A 21,031-nucleotide genomic window follows, 5' to 3' on the forward strand; every position below is an offset into this window, starting at 1 on the left:
ACATTGCTGTTGTCGGTTTGATCCCGTGTAGACCAAACTGACAGACGTTATAGAGCATCATACTCCAGGCAGATGTCCTTTTGTAGGTAAGGCAATCCAAGGTTTGAAGAAGACTTCCAAAGACACCTTGATTTAAGGTTTACAGATCATCTCAGGGCAAGAGTCTTGGGCTTCATCCAGCCTCTATGGCCCTAGAAAATCTGGAGGCCATGAAAATCCAAAATGCTGCTCTGCATTTCCCCCATTTTGATAAGAACCAAAGGCTGTCTTTTAATGACAGGCTGTTGTCAAGCAGCTGGGACTGGAAATTCTTTCCACATAAAAACACCCAGAGACCTCCCTAGAAGACGTCTGCTGGCTGTGGCACAGGAGCCAGCCTCGGAGGGCCCTTGTCCTGTGCTCCAGCCAAGGAGGCTGAGAGCGACAGCAGCAGATGCCTCTCCGCTGACGTCTCTCTCTCACCGGCCGGTCTGCAATTCCTCTACCTCGAGGGCAGGAAGAGGTCACTTTCAGTCTTTCCTTTCCTTCCCGAGAATTGGTACTGTTAAGAGTTGAGCCAGAGCTCTATGGAGAAAAATGTCCCTTTCCAGGTGCCACTGGTCTGTGCTTAGTGGGCCACAGCGCCAAAGTTGTTACTTTGCCTAGGACACATGAAACTTGGACGGCATGTCCCAAGTCAGCCGTCGCACAAGAGAAAAAGCCACCGTCCGGTGTGCTTAAAGCTCAAGACATACTTACTGTGATGTTCTCCAATTCTAGTTGCCGTACTGTGTAATAGGACTTAATATCTTCCGAGATCAAGGTTAACTTCAAGTTTGTGTCTTCAAAGATCATTTCTTTTTCTTCCCTCTGTGGCCAGTACTGTGCACATTTTAACTGGAGGTGGAAATAACAGTGAATTACTGTGAGCAGCCAGTTGTTCTCCTGAGAGAACACATTCCCCAGTGCCATGGTAACACAGAGGCCCAGGGTCTTCCAAACCTGGAAGTCACTTCCAGTGCACCGACAAATCTCCTGGAGGGGCTGGGGGGTGGGGAAAAGGGGTTGTGAAGCTCTCAATAGGGCTGCACGTGGTCTTGCAACCCCAGCAGTGCCCTGGTTCCCTGCCCTGGTGACGGGGAGTCTCAGGGAGGTAAGGTGGGTTTGGTCTGGTCTCTTTCCTGTCCTCTACAAAGTGGAACCAGCTATGTACCACTTCAAAGCAGTCTGACAGCCTGGCATACCGAGTGCAGGCATCTGACCCTACCCAAAGCAGGCGCTCGTCAATGGCAAGAACAGAAGAGGCAGCATACGGATACTTTCGCATTGAGGGCTGCTGCCAACTACAAGTTCATGTTCAGAGAAGGCTTGCGGCCCACTGCTATGGTTTTGACGAAAAGACAACTTCAGTGTTTCTACTTGAATTTTCCTCTAAAACAAGTCAACTCTCAAAGATCTGGGTTGGTTGAGAAAGTCTGACTCAAAGTTAGCAGGACACTTCGCTGTTCAGCTCAGGGCTCGAGTTTAGTCTCTGTCCTTTATGACTGGACGCCAGGGGACCAGTCTGCTTTGTTAGTCTGTACTCGCCCGGCCCTAGCGTTCCAGTTTCCAATGTTCTTGATGGGAAGGTGCCTGTTGGGAGCCACCTGTGTTGTTTAGTCAAAAGTGCTGACAGGAGCAGCGAGAGCTGGGGGTTGGCTGCATACTTTGTAACTTTACATTTTACTCATTGAGCCACCAAAGTCGAGAGAAAAACACTTAGAGACCACTTTCACTGCAAAAAAAAAAAAGGTTTCTTTTGTGATCAGAGGAATCAGGTCACCAGTTTGAGTATTCACACACGTGCCTCACCTGCTACACCAATATTTACAGTTTTACAAAGTGGGCAGCAGCAGAAGGTGAGAGTGGACACCCATTTGTGGGTGCTTTTGTGGGTGCAGGGAAGAGGCTCGGTGGTTCTGTTTCCACTGTGAGAGCTTCCTTGGATGTGTTACTTCTTTGCATTTGGGGGTTTTAACCCTCTAGGGCAGCGGTTCTCAACCTGTGGGTCACGACCCCTTTGGGGGTCGAACCACCCGATTCATAACAGTAGCAAAATTACAGTGATGAAGTAGCAACGAAAATGATTTTATGGTTGGGGTATCACCACAACATGAGGAACTGTATTGAATGGTCACGGCATTAGGAAGGTTGAGAACCACTGCTCTAGGGCCTGACTGCTTTCTCTGGACAGGTGGTTTCTAGGGACTCCTGACGGCCTCCTGGCAGGCTGAGTGTGTGGTCAGAGGTGGCCAGGGCAGCTGAGCCCAGGGATCGAGGTGCCTGCACCTAGCAAGGCCTGGGGACCCCTGGGCCAAATGCTCTTCCTCCTCCTCTGACCTGGAGAGCCTGGGGCCAGGAGTGCTGCAGTGTCTGGAGGGGAGGAGGTGGGCACAAGCTTCTGTCCACTCTGTGGACTGCTACACATGCTACGCAGGTGTAGTGTCCCCGGGGGGAGAGACTTTCGTAGACATTCGGGCCCAGAGTGAGAAGCACTGGAAGGCAGGTGCCAGCTGCAGGCTGGGGACACCTGGGAGTGGGCGTGGTGACTCAGAGAACATGGTAAGAGAAGAAAAAACACTTTGTCTTGCTGCAAGGTGGTGACAGTAGGGCGTGGAGCCAGCGAGCCTAGACTATGTCAGCCTTCCCTGTAAGCCCCACAAAGCCTCATCCTGTAAGACCAGGGAACAGGAGGTTGTTCAGCTGGCGGGGTGTGTGTGGTGAGCCTCAGTTTAGAAGGGCCAATCTGGAAACAGGGTACAAAATTGGACTGAGGGGAACAAGTGAAGAGGTGGGGATGGGGTGTGTGAGGGCTGCTACAGGGACACTGGGTGGTGGCCAGAGCAACCGTGTGGCCCCATCTAGCCAGTGGGCTGTCCCAGGGAGGTTCTGAAAGTTGCACAGAATGTGGGAGAAAGAAAGAGCCCCTCTCATTCTGTAGCATTTGCATGGGCAGAGTCCACACTAATGAGACGTGGCCAGGGAGAAGCACCGCAGCGCCCTCTGCAGTCAACAGGGGCACACTCCTCTCTGTAGCCAAGGGAGCTGCTTCCACATAAAGACTGCTTTACACCACATGTGAGACAGAGGCCCAGAGGCCACAGACCAGAGTACAAGGGAGCGGACTGCCCAGACTCTGGAGAGGGATGACCTGGGGTGTGGGTAGGGGGTGGTCAAGGGCAACCTGTACCTTTTCCTCCCTTCTTCACTATATCTGACTTATTTATAACAAACACAGATTTATAGACAGATGTTTTATAAGAAAGGACTTCAAAAAATTTGTGGGTAACTTCTGTAATCTTCCCAAGTTCATGTTTTGTATCAACTTTTTAGAGTCCCCTGATATGCTGCTGACATTTTTTATATTAAAAAAACAAGAGCGTCCACTAACAGCAATAAAGAAACATGGAGAGTGTTCGCTTCATGGTGGGTTTGTGGGAGGGCAGACAGACGGACGGATGGATGGCAACCCCGAAAGTAACAAGCCCACTCACCGAGCCCTTCTCCATCACTCTGTTGAGCATGACCACGCCCCTGCTCTTCTGCTCCCACACCATCTCCCAAAAGTGCCCGCACGTGTTTGGCAGAGGGCCCTGCAAACAGACGATGAGAGCACGTGTGACCCAAGCAGCGCACACCAGGGCATGTGGGCAGTTGACAGGCCCCTGGGTCCCACGGACTTACCGGGGTGCCCAAGCCCACTGGTGGGTGTAGGCAGGAAGCAGTGAGGAGAAAGTGATAGGATGCACCTGGGGATCTGAGTCCCAGATCCACTGTCATCTGTGTGACCCTGGAAAAATCCTTTTGCCTCCGTGCCTCAGCTGTGCCACGGGACCACTCAGTCGGTTGTGCAAGTTAACTGTGATCATTCAGACCAAGAACTTAGCCCATTACCTGGCAGCTGGCCTCAGCCAGTCTCGCTCCTTGGAGCGAGGCATGTAGACACAGACACATGTGACGTGAATTAGGGCCCTGCGGGAACAGTGTCGCCAAGGCCCGGTAGAGGGCTGGCCGAGCGGCACGAACTTCCTTCAGCCCACCTGGCAACAAGCACAGCTGTGTGCTGGACCCGGGAATGAGTGTAGACTCAGCCTGGGAGGTCCGGAAGCCGAGGCCTAATGAAGGCCTGATCTGCATTTTCTACTAAGAACCAGACGGGGCCCAGTGAGGCTGCTTATGAAGGGACAGGGACAGGACCCAAGAGGCAGTAAGAGAGGCTGTGGTGGACACCCCCCAACCGAGCTCCCACCCCAAATTGGCCTGGGTTCACAGTCATTTCAGGCTCCCCTCTGATTTTAAAATGCAACTATGAAACAGAAATATGTGCTCAGAAGCACCCTAGAACTTAAAGATGTCTGTATAAGATTAACAAACTACATGAAGGAGAAAATAAAAACTTCTGATTTGGAAAAAAGGGAAATGGAGAGGGTTCCGCTCCATCTGTAGGTAACAGATTAGACTGGAGGAAACGAAGGAAGGAGGGAAGTCCTTCCTCTCTGACAGGTGCCTGTGGTCTCTGGGTCTCCAGCCAGTAGGTGTGCACAAGAGGGCCACCGACTGCACCGTTCTTCTGCTTCTTCCCTCCGAAAGGCATCCGCGGCCCAGAGAAGGTTAAGCACTCTCTCAAATTCACACTTGCCATGCAAGCCTTTCCTGGGCCATTCCGACAGGTGCCGAGAACACAACAGACACTCGGAAAGAGAATGGGACAAAGGTGCTACCTCGGCGCTCCCAGCTTTAGTGTGAGAAGCCTGTGACTGGCAGGGGAGTATTTGCAGCCTCTGTAGGGGAGAGGCGGCAGTGGCTTGGCCTCCTCCGTCCGCAGACCACAGGCACTTGTGGCATTTTCATGCTGTTTTTCTTGGTGCTGTGGTTCCCAGCAATGCCTCTTCCCAGATTCATGTCATCAACAAACAGAACATTCTTTGGTCGGCTTTTTGTCTGTTTAAAACCCAACACTCCAGAAGATGTGGCGGACAACTTCAGTTGTGTGGAAGGAAGCGAAACTCTCTCAGGAATCAGAACCACCCATTTACCTGGGTGAGAATGTAACTCCGCTGGGCTTCCTCCATCCTGATCAAGCTAGCATTGATATAGTCGTTATCTTCGTGGTGCAGCTTAATCCGACTGTGGTCAACTGAAAGGCAAACCAGAACTCAGAGGTTAATCCTGGGGGTCCAAGAGCTGGCAGGACGAAGGCGTTATGTCGGTCATCAGGGCGTCCGTGGGGGCTGAGGCCATCAATGTGATGATTGATGGCTGGTAACTCAGAAGATCAAATATGACTGATGAGATAAAAACAGAAAGGTTTTTTTGGATGTGCTTAAAATTTTACAGTAAATAATAACGCGGATAAACTTTATTACAACAAAATGTATCTTATTTGGGAAATTAATTCTTAGGGCCTATCTTCCCTTAATGCCTGTTATCTCTCCCGCCTCCCAGGTAGGCCAGGGGAACCAAGGGATCCATTCCCTGATGGCCAACACACCCAATCCTCACGCATCGACATGGTTAGTTTCCAAAGGCCAAAACGATCACATCACTGCGTAACTCAAATTAGATCACTACATAACTGCCAAACCACTGAGAACCATGGTCCGTCCGGCACATAACCTTAACCTAACAGGCAGCGCGACACGCACCTCACATCTTGGTGTCTCTTACCAGCAGCTGTATGTACGTCTACACTACACAAAATTGTCTGATAGTACATTTTTTACTATTGTCATAAATGCAAAACATTGAGTAATGAGATGAAGTCATTAAGGAAGGTGTACATGGATATGCTTTTGTAAAATCCAAAAATTAATAGCTTCAATCTTTAAAGGGGAACAAAATCCAACAAACATCCAGCCCCCTCAGCGCTATTCAGCACAATGGTTTCCAATCACCCTTCAGCCTATCCACGGCTGGTGTTGGAAGATGCATCTCAAACTCCTTCCCACGAATTTCTCTATAGCGCAAGTACAACGAACGTGTTGCTCACAGCTGTGTGCTGCCAAATCGATTCTGACTCAGAGTGACCCTCTAGAACCAAGTAGAATCCGCCCATCAGGTTTCCTAGCCTGTAATCTTTATGGGAACAGACTGCTTAAGTCTTTCTTCTGCAGAGCAGCTAGTGGCCTCGAATCATTAATTTTTCCGTTAGTAGCTGGCTCTAAATCTTTTAAATTCAGAACCTGTCACCATCGAAGGTGTTTTAATCCAAAACCTCTGATAAGTATGGATATACTAAATGTAACTTCTGGAATAATTTCAGAAACAAACTCTCATTTAGAAGTTCTGCCCCAGTCACTAAGCAAGGACAGCTAGATTCTGGGTCCCTGAAGCCATCCCTATGCCATAAGCCCAGCAGGGGTTCCTGGAGGGGCACGCCCTCTTCCGGTCAGTGCAGCTGTCAGCAGCAGGTGGGCTCAGCACAAGGGCGGCTGAGCTCTGGCGCCCACCACAAAGAAGGCTTCCTCCAGCCCAAGGGGAGAGAAGTGAATGGGAAGAGCTGTTGGGGGTTTTCTGCTCTACAGATGAACTCTAATGAGAGATGCTTTTCAAACCCCGCCACCACATTTAGAACAATGTTTCTCCTTGTGGAAGAGTTCATACGATGGGCCGCTACTCAGGTAGAACTGAAATGTACTACGGAGATAAAAAGATCCCCAACAACCTGGGTGACTGGCGCTGGTGGGCTGTGAGTGGGTGACTATGATGGAAGCGACTTGGCCTCTGAGCCTTAGTTTTCCATGCCAGATGGAAGAGGTCAGGGCTGGCGGAAGATTCAGTGAGAGGATATGTAAAATGCCCAGCTCAGTGCCTGGTATCTGCAAGTACCCAACATTGGCGGCTGCCATTACTGTCCCACCAGCATTACAATCACTTGGACATGAGAGCCTCCTCTACTTTGAATCGCCCCCTCCTCCCACACCCCTCCATTGTCCCAGAGCCTGACAGCATATCACATCCTTTACTGGAGAGTAAGGGAGAGGTTGGAGCCCAGGGTTTCTCCAGGCACTGGGAGGTGGGGGTGGGGGTGTGTACGGACAGGGGATGTTCTTTCCAGCTCAGATCTGGATGCCACACGTTTCTGGGGAGACCTCACAGTAGAATCACCCAAGGCCTTGCGTTAAAAAAAATTCTTTAAACACCTGGGAGGGGCTCTGTCCAGTCTGGCTGACTTTGAGTACCAGCAGAGCAGCCCTATCCCATAAAAGCACCCCAGGCCTTCCTGGTGTGGCCGCCATCAAACAACAATCCACCTGGGCCAGCACTTAGTGACTAGCTAGTAACTGAAGGGGTAGTCTGTTCCCATAAAGGGCAGTTCTTTCCTGTCCTACAAGGTGGCTCTGAGCCTGAGTCAACTCGCTGACAGTGGGTTTGGGCTTCTCTTATGTCATCTTTACACAGCCCATCTGATGGGACAGGTGTGGTCCCGCGTGGCTGAAGGTCAGAGAACAACTTCCCCAAAGTGGTGGAGCTGAACTGCAAACCTCAAAAGAGAGTACTGCAGTGCTCGGGAGTGCAAACTTTTCTGGCCCCCAAGAATGGTCCCCGGCACAGCCCACTCTGCCTCAAGGAGCACTGAGGTCACCTCTCCCGGAGGTGCCCAGCCAGGGCCTGAATAGAGCAACCGATGGTTCTATCTTCGATGTCTCAGCCAAGAATTTGGGAAATTCAGCAGCTCCAATTCCTCTTTGGTTGGGGAATAGAACAGGGTGAAGATCTAACGGCTAAGGACTAGAGCAAGTCAGGTGCTCCCCCACGTCCCCCACCCCTTGGTCCAGCCTCTCCTGCCTCTCATCTGGGTACTGCCAGTTAGCAACTTTCTAGGTGGTCCCCAGACCGGAAGCTGGTCCCTCCTAAGGTGGAGGCTGTTGCGGGGGTCAGCAGACACCAGGCAAGTGGAAGTGGAGCTGCCTCGAGGTTTTAGGAGAGGTGACCAGTTCCCTCCCTATAGTGGGCTCCCAGGGCCTCACGCTTTATGATGCCTTGGGCCAATTAATACCAGTGCTGAGTCACTGAGAAAAGGTTCTAGCATGCTCGCGGTGGACTCGGCTTCAGCTGGTAGGAAAATGATTCATCACAAAAATATATAGTCAAAGCTAAAAAAAGGTGCTTTGAACTCAGCTGTATTTTCCAGACACGGAAACCATACCCCTTCTACAATAGGGGAGAAAGGAACCATTACTTGTAAGTCTCTAATATCTTTCTTTAATATAGGAAACCATCAAGTCCTAAGGCGAGGCTATTAGTGATTTATTCACAAACCCAGGGGAGCCTGGGAGGCGTGGCTCAACAGGCCCACCCACTATGGATATTAGCCCTGCCCCACCCCCAAGCCCCTGATGGTGCTTTGAATACTTACAGGGACTGACATCTCTGTACCTGTTTCGGTTTTTGTTTTTAGGAAGCTTGGCCACTTTACATGGGAAGTCACTGGCTTCATGTCGGATATCCTACAGGAAAAAAAAAAAAAAAAGGATAAAGAGTTTTCTTTTGAGATCTCCCACATCAGAGTCATTCAAATGTTAATCTGAGGCTCTGCTCCATGTCAGGCTCCGGAGCAGCCCCAGATCTGATAACTGGTGGGGTGGCAATTCAGGCGTATGTCCAAAGGCCTAAGTACAGACAGGGCCACCCACAAGAGCGGGGTGAAGATTAGACAAGGGCCTCACAACTGGGGAGGAGGGAGTTGTGTGCCTGAGGACAGAGATGGCAAGGGAGGGCAAGGCCCACCTGAAAGGAGTGGCCTGGGGCTGGTGCACCATCTTGCATGGGCCAAGGCGGGAGGGAAGGTAGGCACCCAGGGGACACCTGTGAAAGACCGTAAACACCAGGCCTAGGAGCTCCAGATCGGAAGTTATTCTGAGCAGATCAAACACACTTTGATGCCCTCAAACCATCGCACTGCTATCCCAGGAGAGGGTTATTCCATTGTTAAGGGACACTCCATTGTTAAGTCAGGAGGAGGACGAGTCTGGGTTCACAGAAGACCTGCCTGGTGTCTGGAGACGGAGGCTGCACTGGATTTTGGCTAACTTGACTCTCTACCCAAATACCATGGATGGGGATTGCATTACAGGCGTTTTGTCCCTTCTACTGTTCCCTCATTAAGCCCCGAACAGGAGATGGGGAGCAACCACAACAGCAGCAGAACCTGGTAAGTGGGAAAGCAGGCGGGTTGAAAGGAGTCGGGAGAGCTGAGGACACCCATTACGAGTCCACAGTGGGGAACAGTAAGAACCGACCGAATGTTGTACACCTCAGGATCCTCCAAGATGACACACACACACACACACACACACACACACACACACACACACGTCCTGAGGGAAGGCAGACCCACTGCAGGGTCGGTTGAGCTGTCCACGAACAGGCCCCTCCTCCCCTAATCCCAGCTGCTGGGTGCCTGTCCTCTCCCCACCTCTCACTTCTGCAGAACCGTGGAGGTGTGGTCTCTGGAAACTCTACACTTGGAGACTGGCACAATGGCTAGTGTGAGTGCCACATCAGCGACGGGGGTGGGGTGGGGTTGGGGTTTAAGCGAGACCCGAGTCCTTTGTCCTAACAGGTACGTACACTGGTGGCCAGACCTTCGCTGTCCAGGCAGAGACCAGAAGATCTGTTCGCCACGGTGTGCACTTCACAATCCACCAGGGGCCTGTGGCCAGCTCAGGGTTACCAAGCAAGCTCAGAGCTCCCAATCAGCCTGAACTCCCAGCCACCACCATGCCCAGGCCTCCCACTACAGGGCTGCAAGAGGGACAAACAAAATAAAAGGGGAAGAAAAGCCCTTGAAACCAACTACACAGTGAAGAAAGCCTTTAGAACAACAAAACACCTATTACGAGTCTATTCAGAAAGATAAGAAAAGCCCTTGTATCCATGAATCAAGCACAGGATATCCCAGAAAATAAGCAAAAATATCTCTTAGAGCTTAAAAACATGTTAGTAGAAATGATGAGCTCAATGGATGCGCCAGAAGATAAAGTAGAAGAAATCTTCCCGAAGTCCAGGTCCCCTTCTCCACAAAAAGTCAAAGCTAAGCAGAAGAGAAGAGAACACTGTAATAATAATTCCAGGAAATCTCCTGGCATGAGGACAGGGCCCATCAAGTGTGCGTCACAATGCTGCAGACAGTGTACGAGGGTGGCAGTGGGGATGGCACTGAGACCAGGGGCACAAGGGAATTTTGGGGAATGATGAAAATGTTTGGTACCTTCATTGTATTGGTGGTTTTGTGGGTGTAGCTGTTTGTCAAATTCTGTGGACTAAATTACTTAAAATGGACATATTTTATTATTTATACATTATATTTCAAAGTTCATGTCGAAAATAATACAACCATCATTAAAAACTACAGATGTGTGTGTGTAAGCTTAATTTAAAAATCTCTGACCCTGTGACAGTCCTGGGGCTGCCCTGGAACACCACTATTTCAAGAACCATCCAATTCGGGTACACTAGATAGTCTATATAAGATGTCAAACACCTGTCTCTCTCAGAGACAAGACCCGATAGACATGACAAAGACTGGTTACAGGTGACAGGAAATAGTCTAAAGTCCACCTGCACTCATTGGATAGGCAGGCACTGGGCCCCCCAAATGATGGACTTCATCTCTATCGGAAGCCATTTTCCAGCTGGGGAGAGGAAGCAAGTTCTTCTAAAACGACAGCTTGGCTAGCAAGATGTATAATTGCTCGCTAAAGTTTAAACAAAACATCTGCTAAGCTGGAGCTCTTCAGAGAGGCGAGGAAGTGAGTGGGGCAGAAGCCAACACTGGTGGGATCATCTCTGAAGCTACAATTTCCCATCCGCCCCTGCTCATGGCAGAAAACAAAGGACCCCGCCAGGACTGCAACTCTAACACGGAAGGGGAACGGGCCGCGGGGGTGGATGTGAGCATTTTCAGGAAAGCTCATTGTTCCAGACCCAAAGACCTCTAAAATCCAATTAGCAAAAAGTCACATGGGGACGAAAAGCTGATTCATTTTCAATGTCAGATTTCTATTTTTCTTCAAAACACAGACACAAAGAGCCAGTCCAGCTGCAGAAACATCTTCATGTTTAAATTCAGCATATCCCTAAGTTAGACACGGGGAGGATTCGGGTTTAAAGACCTTGTTCTCCTCCTTAGGCGGGTGAGCCGCCATGCAGTGGGGTGCCTGCTGAGGAGTGCACACCCGTCCCTTCCTGGCCCTCCCACACAATGCTGTCACCTTAAGTAACGACACTAGAGGTTCCCTGAAGCTCAGTCGTCACATGGATCATTTTAGAAGCCAGAGATGGACCTGAAAGGGAAACTCTTGGGCAAATGTTGCATCAAATCCTATTTCTTCCACATCGTGTTACAAAACAGATGGTGTTGGATTTAATTAGCATTACTATTTGCTTTAGGGTTGGGCCACACAGACTGCAGATAAAGTATCACGGAAAGAGTTCATAAAATGATTCAAAGCAGGAACCACTGTTTTGTGATGGTTCCAACAGTGGCCTCTGGTTTCCCCGGTGGTGACTTACTCTCACTACTGCCGCAATGAACTAAGGCCCCGTCCGTGCCCCTTAGCAACTACCTCCCTGTCCGCCCCCCTCAGCCCATTTCTCAGAGGGCTGTCTCAGGGGACGGTCCCAACAGTCACCTGGTATCTGATACAAGCTACTGGGCAGAGATACAGGGGAGCAGCCACTTCAAATGCTCCAACTGAGCACCCGGATGCTGGCCCGGAAGCTGGCAGCTCTCTGACCAGAAAAGTGTGTAGAAGCAGGAGGGAGTGGTGGCTGGGACAAAACCATTAGGAAACGTATCTTCAAATCAGTGAGGGTTGCACAAATCCTGTTACTTATAAATCCCATAATCATGAATTAGGAGAGCACAACATTGCTCAGTAACCAGGTCCACCCTGTAAAATGCACACACCATCCAAGCCAGAGGTTAAAGGCCTTTGAAGTCAAAAGCAGTGTGGCGTCTTTGGCCTGTGCAAGTTAATGGGATGATCAAATTGATTGCCCAAACCACAGGATATTATTTTTATTATTTCCCCCTACATTCATAGAGCCATTATGCAATGTGTTGTGCGTGCAACATTGTGAATTTTGAAGATGGGCTACAATGCTCAGTGAACAGAGAAAAAATGGAAATCAACAAGCAAGATTAGCTAACCAGTTTTAAAACCGCAGCATGCTGGAAGCGTCTGTGACACACAGCTCGAAGGCAGAGTAAGGGAGGAAGGAAAGAACACAACTGGACAGCACTGAAGGGCGACAGGCTATGCTGGGTCCTGAGGGCGGGTGTTGGGTCAGTGCCTACACGGGTCTGGGCAAGGTTGACAGATAACGCACTCACAACCACAACGAGAACAATTATGTGTATGCAGAGTGAGTCCTTCAGGGTGAGCCAGCTTCTGGAAGCTTAGCTGAGACTGAGCATGGTCCTTGGGTGCACTTTTAGACGCTCTCTGGCCCCCAGCACTGACATACCCAAGTCCAGTCCGTGGCCCTCACCTAATCCATCCTGACCCGCAGCAGCGGTCCTTGGGGGCAGCAGAACTGTCCCACAGGGCTCCCAAGGCTGCCATCTTTCTCCCACAGAGCCACTGCAGATTCCAACAGTGTGTTTTTAGTTAGCAACTGAATGCTTAACCACTGTGCCACCAGGGTTCCTGTCAATTAAAACACAGAACCTTTAGAAATAGCAAAAGGGGGCCACTGTCACTGAGCGTGACCCCGAATCATTTATAGAAACAAAGCCACTTCATGTATTCCTGGTGAATGGCTATTTTTGATTCACTTCCAGTCAGTACTCAAACTTCTTTTCCAGCTGTGACGTGTGATTCCCTTAGATGCGTGGAAGCACATTGCTGTGGCACACTACTCCGGGAAAGCCTTAATGCAGATACAATTCGTTTGGGCCATCAAATCCAATTTGGATGTGAATGCTAATGGAATTCTTGGATCATGAGAGCAAGCGATTGAAGCCTTCCTTATTTCTACACACATCAGGAGAGCATTGCTAACACAGGTATAAAACGGCCTTTTCACGTGTCACTGGTTTTAAACCTTGTCTTACCAACCTTAATAGCATCTGTTTTGTTTTCTTTTTTTTTAAATCACTTCTCTTTTTGGTGAAATGTCATGAATTTCACCTTGGGCAGAAATCAATAGGCAGAAAATGAATCAGACTTCCAGTAATTGATGTCAATAAAACATATTGGAACCAGTATCTATTTAAATGCTGAGAACCACAAAACTCTTCCTGTAAAAGATGAAATCTACTTTCACTTCTGTCTTGTTTACCTTCTGCTTTCCAGAAGGGCGGCTTGAAACTCTGAGGGTCTGGGTTGCGGGCAGCATGCCGGGGGACAGCTGTGCAGCTGACTAAGGACCTAAGTAACTGGGAGTGCCAGGTTGACACCTTCCTTAGAGGAAACCGGACTACCAGCCGTCTCCTCCCTCTAAGATTAAAGTCCCCACACTAAGCAGCCAGCCACCAGGAGGACGGCACACAGGGACCACAAGATCTTCCTGCTCTAAGATCATGGGGGACCAGACTAACGAAGCTGGTTAGGATGCCTTTTGGGCACCACTTAGAAATAGGAATGGGAAGTAACAGAAATCAAAATGAAACCAGTTTTGGCAAAGACTTTTTTTTTAAGTACTTCAAAAGCAGTACAAGATGCTGTTATCAAAACGAAGGGGAAGACACAGGCGCTGCCATGTTCAACCCAATGCACAGTTAGCATCCCGACTGAACACTGGAGTCCTGTCAGGATGGACCACTCTCAGGACTGTTTGTCTTGCCTTTCTTTGTACATCTTTTAGTAATATGCACAATGAATGCTTCAGCTTGATCATCATTTACAGATATCCAAAGATGGACTTAATAAAAGGCAGTAATAGTGAGAAATGAAAATCAAAACTTACATCAAACTTACATCAGAACTGAGGGACAATGGAGTTGCCACAACGGAGCCCCTTCACAGAATGGGGACTGTACGAGTATAGATTTCTAGGGTCCTGGATGGAAAAGTAACAAAGGGTAAGACAGATATTCAAAGGCAGTTGGGAGCGACAGTTCACAAAAACAGACAAGCAACCAGAAGAGGAAACAGGTAACCAAAGCACTTCCAAAGAACTGTGTGTGTGTACCCACGAAACCACGTTTAGGTTTATATTCAATTTATGAGTCCCTTGAATTCATGCAAATATTCGTGGCACACGGACTATGTGGGAGGCACAAAGAATGTCAAGATGAACAAGCGGGACGAGCTCCATGCAGCGTGGTTCAAGTAGGGGAGAGACACACACATGCTGGGTTCAGCATGAAGCCCTGTCAAGTGTCACCTTCACCAACACACCCAGGACCAGTCAACAAAGTTACTAAGATTCCTAGGAAAGAGAACAGATGAGACCTTCAGACAAGGGACATGCCCTCTTGTGCACTCCGCATACACCCGCCCCCCGCCCGGCCCCCCAGCTCAACAGTAGTGATGTCACACCCTCTACAGCAGTGGTTCTCAAGCTTCCCAGTGCCACAACCCTTTCAGTTCCTCATGTGGTGGTGACCGCCAATCATAACATTATTTTCGTTGCTACTTCATAATTGTCATTTTGCTACTGTTATAAATTGGGCGACCCCTGTGAAAAGGCCGTTTGACTCCCAAAGGGGTCGTGACCCCCAGGTTGAGAACAGCTGCTCTAAAGGGAGAATGATGGCTTAAAGGCCCTGATTTTATCTGCACCTGCAATTTTTCTTTTCAACCTTAAATTGTGAAATAACTAAAGGCTTACAAAGCCCATCATCAGTTTTACCCTCAACAATTCATTCACATTTTCTTAATGCATCCATTGCAATTTCCTCAAAGTACTATTGCTTATCCTACTTCCTCTCTGTTTCCTGTTCCTATCCCTCTGCCTTTCGTAACCCTCAGAACTTTGTCCTAACTGTGGAGTGAGTTCAGTACCAGGGCTGAAGGGTGACTAAGGGCCATAGTCTTGGGGTGTGGTGGTGGTGGGGTGTCTCTCCAGTCTCTAACCAGTAAGTTTTATCTCTTTTATGATTCTGAGTTCTGGTCCACATTCCTTCCACTCTATCCAGGACCTGCATATGATCCTTTACGGAGCAGTGGATAGTGGTGGCTGGGCACTATGTAGTTCTTCTGGTCTCAGGGTTGTGGAGACTGATGGTTCACTAATTCACGGAACCACTTGTTTTCACTCGTCTTTCGATTTTCATCACTCCTTTCCTTTGAACACAGCGAGACCAACAGATGCATCACAGAGGGCTGTTCACAAGCTTTAATGACACCAGGTGCTACTCATCAAAGTAAGATATAGAACAGTGTCTGTGAACTTTGTTATGCCAGTTGATCTTGGTGTCTCCCGAGACTATGGTCCTGGTTCCCTAGGGTAGCTACACTTTTTTTCTTTTGTGCCTTCCTGTGAATTAAGTTAGGGACGCAAACATGGAACTGTGTCTAAGAATAATAGTAGACTGAACACATAGCACAACATGCATGGTTCTTTAAGTATAATTTAAAGATAACTTGGTTTAAACTTTTCTTCTTTTATGTCCTAAGATCCTAAAGCCATGAGTTCGAACCCACCAGCAAGTTTTCAGGGAAAAAAAGGAGGCTCCCTGCTTCCGTAAAGATTTACAACCTCAGAATCCCAAAGAGGGCAGCTCTACTCTGTCCTAGAGGGTCACAACGAGTCAGAATTGACTTGAAGCACTGTGAGTTTGAAAGCTATGTGCAAAGGAGCCTTGGTGGCACATCAGTTAAACACCTAACGACTAACTGGAAGGTTGGTGGTTCAAACTTGCCCAAATGACTCCATGAAATAAAGACCTGACAGTCTGCTCCTGTAAGGACCATAACCTTCTGAGAGCTTAAAAGTTGCAGTAGACATCAAGGTCAACTGGCACAACATAGTCCACAAAGACAACATTCTACTTTGGTGAGTAGCAAGTGAAGTCTTAAAAGTTTTGAGAGCAGCCACACGAAGTGCACCAATTGGTCTCTCCCCATCTGGAGTAATGACTAATGAAGAAATTACAGACAAACAAAACAATGAGTCTAAAGGACTAACCTCAGGTTCTGAGGCTGAGACCAGAAAACCTAGACGGTGCTCGATTACTACTGTCAACCACCCTGAAAGGCATTAATTATATGAAAAGACCCTAGACTGAGTTTGAGAAAATGTGGAACAAAACTCAAAATCATAAAAAGCAAAACAAAACAAACCAATCCTAGGCTTACCGATTTGATGATGGTAGAACCACTGGGAAAATGATTTTTTTGACACCTTGCACCTGAAACTGAACTCCTTCCTCCTGGTTCAACTTTCAGCCACCCAACAGACAGGCTTATAAAGTGTGCATGACCAGGGAGTATACTCACTTTAGAACAACCGACCACACAGGTTGAAAGGGCAGTATTTGTCCAAAGATCAGTATTGTCAGAAGGCTTAGGAAAGAAGGATGAATGAAAATGATAAACATAAGAATGCTGCTACAGTAAGCCATAAAACGTGTATGCTTATTGAATGGGAAAACAATTTTCTTTGTAAACTTTTCACCCACATCACAACGAAAAGGTTTTGGCCTTGCTTGAATAAAAAGGTTACCATGGCGGGGGTGGGGGGGAGTGGGGGGTGGGGAGCAAAAATGAGGAGCTGATACTAAGGGCTCAAGCAGAAAGCAAATGTTTTGAGAATGATGATGGCAACAAATGTACCAATGGTGCTTGACACAATGGATGGATATATGGATTGTGATAAGAGTTGTACGAGCTCCCAATAAAATGACTTTAAAAAAAAAAAAGGTTACCACCTAGAAAACTCTACGGAGGCAGTTCTATGCTACTGCTCTCACAGGGGCTGGCTACCCGGAGCTGAAGCTTGACTGGTAGCACTGAAAGACGCAATGCCGCTAACCCGAGGCTAGTAAACAGAAATACTCTAATCAAGAGAAGGCTTACTGAACAATGCCAAAGATTACCAGTTTAGTGAGTGCTTCCCTATTTACTCTGTCAAGAGTTATCATGAAGTTTCCCGAACCACAAACACATTGTGGCCCATATGCCTGGGGCTTTCTACCCATTCTCCTCACTGTAAAGTCATGCAATAGCCAAGGTTCTAATGGCCATCCTACCAAGTCAGGGCCCCCAAATGCAAGCATGCAAAAGGGACTTCGGAAGCTGACTTTCAGCCACTCTAATTTAGTTATTTTAAAGTCATCTACTCATCGATGCTGGCCTTTAAAATCATTAACCAACCTCCAGTCAGGAACTTGCAGCACCTGGTAGGTTTCAGAAATTGTAACCAGAGGTTGCACAGTACAGGATGTATGAGGTATGTTCTGGAGAATACAATCTTACACACCTCACCCTCACAACTTCAAACTCCAAGAATATCATAGTCCATGTATTTTCAAATTAGGGCCTAAGAAACACCACACAGGTGGGTTTAAATGATGCTTTTTGTAAATCTCAGCTTCTGACATAGTCAATCTTTTGAAAAAAATAAACTTGTTTGATGAAGTATGCCATCTCTGGAAAAGTATACAAATCACAAGCATAAAGCTTGATGAACTTCAGCAAATGCCATCATCCAGATCAAGAAACAGAACATTCCAGTATCTCACTGCTGCTTCCACCCATCACTACTGCCCCTTACCAAAGGCAAACCACCAGCCTGACTTCCAGTACTGTAGATTAGTTTGCTCGTGCATGAACTTTAAGGTTTAGAAAGTTTGTTTTCCTATGTCTAGCTTCATCTGTTAAGCAGGACATTTAAGAAGTTCATTGGGGAAATGCCTTCTTTTTCACTGCTGTTCAATATTCTACTATTATAATCTATTTATCCTACTACCATTGGACTTCTGGCTTGTTTCCATTGTCTGACAATTATGAACAAGGTTGCTACAAACAGCCGAACACATTTCTCTTGGTTTATATCTAACACACACATATCTAGCGTGTACACAGCTAGAAAGAAATGAATGAGTCGGGGAGATGTGGATTGTATGACTTTCACAGATAATACTGGCCAAGCAATTCTCTAAAGTGGCCATGTCAACTGACACTCACCCAGCAGAGCAGAAGATGCCAGCAGATCTCCATCCTTGTCACACTTGGCGGGCAGGTAGTGGGTATCTCACTGGGGTTTCGGTTTGCAATTACCCGATTCACGATGGTGACTATCTTCTCATATATTTGTCAGACCCTTTGGAGCTCTTCTTTTGTAAAGTGCCTGCTCACGCTCTTGGTCTACTTTTTCTTCTAGGCTGTCTTTTCCTAATGGTAAGCGGGTGTTTCTTATATGCGGGTGGTCATGTATGTTGCAAGTATCATCTCCCACCACCATCAAACCGAGTGGCTCACCACTACTTAACAACAACCATTGGCCATTGAGTTGCTCTTAATGGGGATGGCTTAGCTCTACTGCATGTGATGTTGGCTGGGCTCACAGATGAACCTGGGGTCAACCAGAGTGAGAAAGGTAGCCAGGCCATGTGTTGCTTGTCACCCAACAGGCTAGCCTGGGCTTTGTCACACAGTGGTGATGTTGAATTCCCAAAAGCAGCCAGAAGGGGGAAAACCTTAATATGCAAGTACTTTTTGAAGCCTCCTGTGGGGTCATCTTTGCTAATATCTTACCGGCCAAATCAAGTGACATAGACAAGCACAAATTCAAGAGACACGAGATCCCACCATTTAATTGAAGTCGGGTGGACCAGGGTGACAGGAATTTGTATCTCTTTCTGAAAACAATGTACCATGTCCGCATAAAGTACCCCTGCCACTGAGTTGATTCCTACTCATAATAACAACCCTACCCAGGGTGCCGGGGCTGTAAGTCTTTACCCGGGCAGACAGCCTCATTTCTCCAGCAGAGTGGCTGGTGGGTTTGGACCACTTGGGGTTAGCAGTCCAATGCTTTTTTAAAAAAATCATTTTATGGGGGCTCATACAGCTCTTATCACAATCCATACACCCATCCGTTGTGTCAAGCACATTTGTACATTTGTTGCACATTCCAATGCTTACCTACAGTTCCAGCAGAGTGCCTTACCACACTCTCTTGAGGCATCTTTCAATAAGCAGCAGTTCTTTATCAATCTTATCTTTCCTAGTTAGCATTTTTGATATCCTATTCAAGAAATATCTGCCTGTCCCAAGTTCATGAATACATTCGCATATATTATCTTCTAAAAGCTCAGCTAAGTAATAAGAAAATGTTTTCAGAACATCTAAGCTTCTATCTTGATTGTGAGGTCACCAAACGTGGCCAGAGAACATTCAGGACAGCAGTGTGAAAGGTCTGCCCTCCCAGCAGCCGTTTCTGTGCACAGCCAGTCTGGCTCTCACACCCATGGGCCACTTGGCTGGGAAGCACTCAGTGTCTGGTTGACCTGGCTCCCTTACTGGTTTGCCTTCTGGGCCTTTTCTAAGCCATATACACTCTTTATGTTCATTAGGGCCGTCACAGCTCTTTGTCTCTGCTGGAAACCACTCTTTGCATTTATCTGCCTGCAGATTTGAAAAATGTGATGTTTGGGAAGTTAAATCCAAGTGCGGGAAGGTCAATATCAAGTCCTGATACAAAAAACTAATTTGCTGCCATTGAGTGGATTCTCACCCATAGTGACCCTTATTGGGTGGAATAGATCTGCCTCTGTGGGCTTCCAGAAGACTAAGTCTTTCTGGGAATAGAAAGCCTGTCTTTCTCTCTCGGAGTGACTGGTGGTTTCAAACTGCTGACCTTGCAGTAGCAACCCACTGTAGAACCACTGGAGTTCCTTGAAGTGGTGATGACATACTAGAGCAGCTCTCTACTGTTGCTTGAGAGGACGTTTTTCAGATTTTTTCCCATAGTGAATATCTATTACTTGTGTGATAAAAAGCTTTTAAGTCGTCTTAAATTGTTGCTGATCTTTTCCTGAATTCCCTTATTGCTCCTAAAGTTAAAAAGTCTTCCTCCTCAGTCTCTCTATTTTTTAAAGTTTAACTGCAATTCAGTTGGGGTTTACTTATTTTCCTTCTACAATTTTCAACTATGCCTATTTTACTGCCTTTAAGTTACCTACTCTGCTAAGAATAGGGATGATCCACCCCCACCACCCCACTCCGCCCCATTCAGTCAGTGTAACAGTGCTCCCATTATGTGCAGTATAATCTTGGTGGTGTTATATTGCTATAGTTTAAAATGAAATTTCCTCTCTCCCCCTAAACTCAAAGTAACAAAATGCAGCTGCATCTGGTAAATGTGATTTGTGAGTGAGCAAATAATTATTTTTCCAAAGACAGATAAACTAGCACAAGTAGGGATGCTTTTTAAGATGATGCAGACTGGAGTCATCTTTTTTTGGTAACTATTTAGCCAATTCGAGATCATAAGAAACCTAGGTGATTAAAATATAGAGAATTTTAAAATCTCACAATAGCATTTTTGTTGTTCAAATGAATACAGCTACTTTGTTCTTCTGCAAAGAAGATTGCATTGAGGGCTCTGATCCAAGTTTCTTTCTTTGTCTTTTGTATTTATCCAGTATGGATTACTTTGGCCTACACTTGTAGGGAAATCAGGGCTTCAAACTAGTTTGGGCCGGTTCAGTCATGACTGAGGCTGCAAAATGCAACCAGCCCTGAATTTGCAAAATGTGGGGATAACTGGAAAGGGAAAAGTTATAGGTCAAAGCCCTGGTACTGCAGACTCAAAAGAGGCACAGTACAACCTGACGCTAAGGCTGTGACAACACACACTCAAAGCGGTGTAGTTTGCTGTCCCTGTTGAGCCGGTCACCGTTGTTTCCAACTCCACCAGGTAAAAGATTTGATAGCAACATAACCCGCACACACGGGCCCTTGTGTTTAAAGAGGGGGGATTACGTTTCTAGCCAGGTGTTCCCCATTCTGGTTCACTCATAATTTACAAATTCGGGTCTATTTTCACTTCATTGGCCATGACTGAACTAGGAAGCCAGTGTTGCTTGTCACCCAACAGGCTAGCCTGGGCT

The 21,031-nt window shown here is 47.4% G+C and overlaps 1 protein-coding gene across 3 annotated transcripts in view; it reads right to left on the reverse strand.

The window, feature by feature from the left end:
• PTPN1 (protein tyrosine phosphatase non-receptor type 1) overlaps positions 1-21,031 on the reverse strand; it is a 75,956-nt gene that overhangs the window by 17,567 nt on the left and 37,358 nt on the right. The window contains exons 1-5 of one of the 3 annotated variants that reach the window (XM_045295433.1): positions 13,947-14,020; positions 8,378-8,468; positions 5,055-5,155; positions 3,513-3,611; positions 739-876 (exon numbers count right to left, since the gene is read on the reverse strand). In XM_045295433.1, the coding sequence (XP_045151368.1) occupies positions 739-876; positions 3,513-3,611; positions 5,055-5,090 (273 nt within the window). In that variant the 5' untranslated portion in view covers positions 5,091-5,155; positions 8,378-8,468; positions 13,947-14,020. Of the gene's footprint in view, positions 1-738; positions 877-3,512; positions 3,612-5,054; positions 5,156-8,377; positions 8,469-13,935; positions 14,021-21,031 lie in introns of those variants that run through there. The other 2 variants (XM_045295434.1, XM_045295432.1) reach the window with 2 other exon arrangements.

This window comes from Echinops telfairi, unplaced genomic scaffold, assembly GCF_000313985.2.
Source record: "Echinops telfairi isolate 266 unplaced genomic scaffold, ASM31398v2 ScPeMD7_5592;HRSCAF=6446, whole genome shotgun sequence".
Lineage (NCBI taxonomy): Eukaryota > Metazoa > Chordata > Mammalia > Afrosoricida > Tenrecidae > Echinops > Echinops telfairi.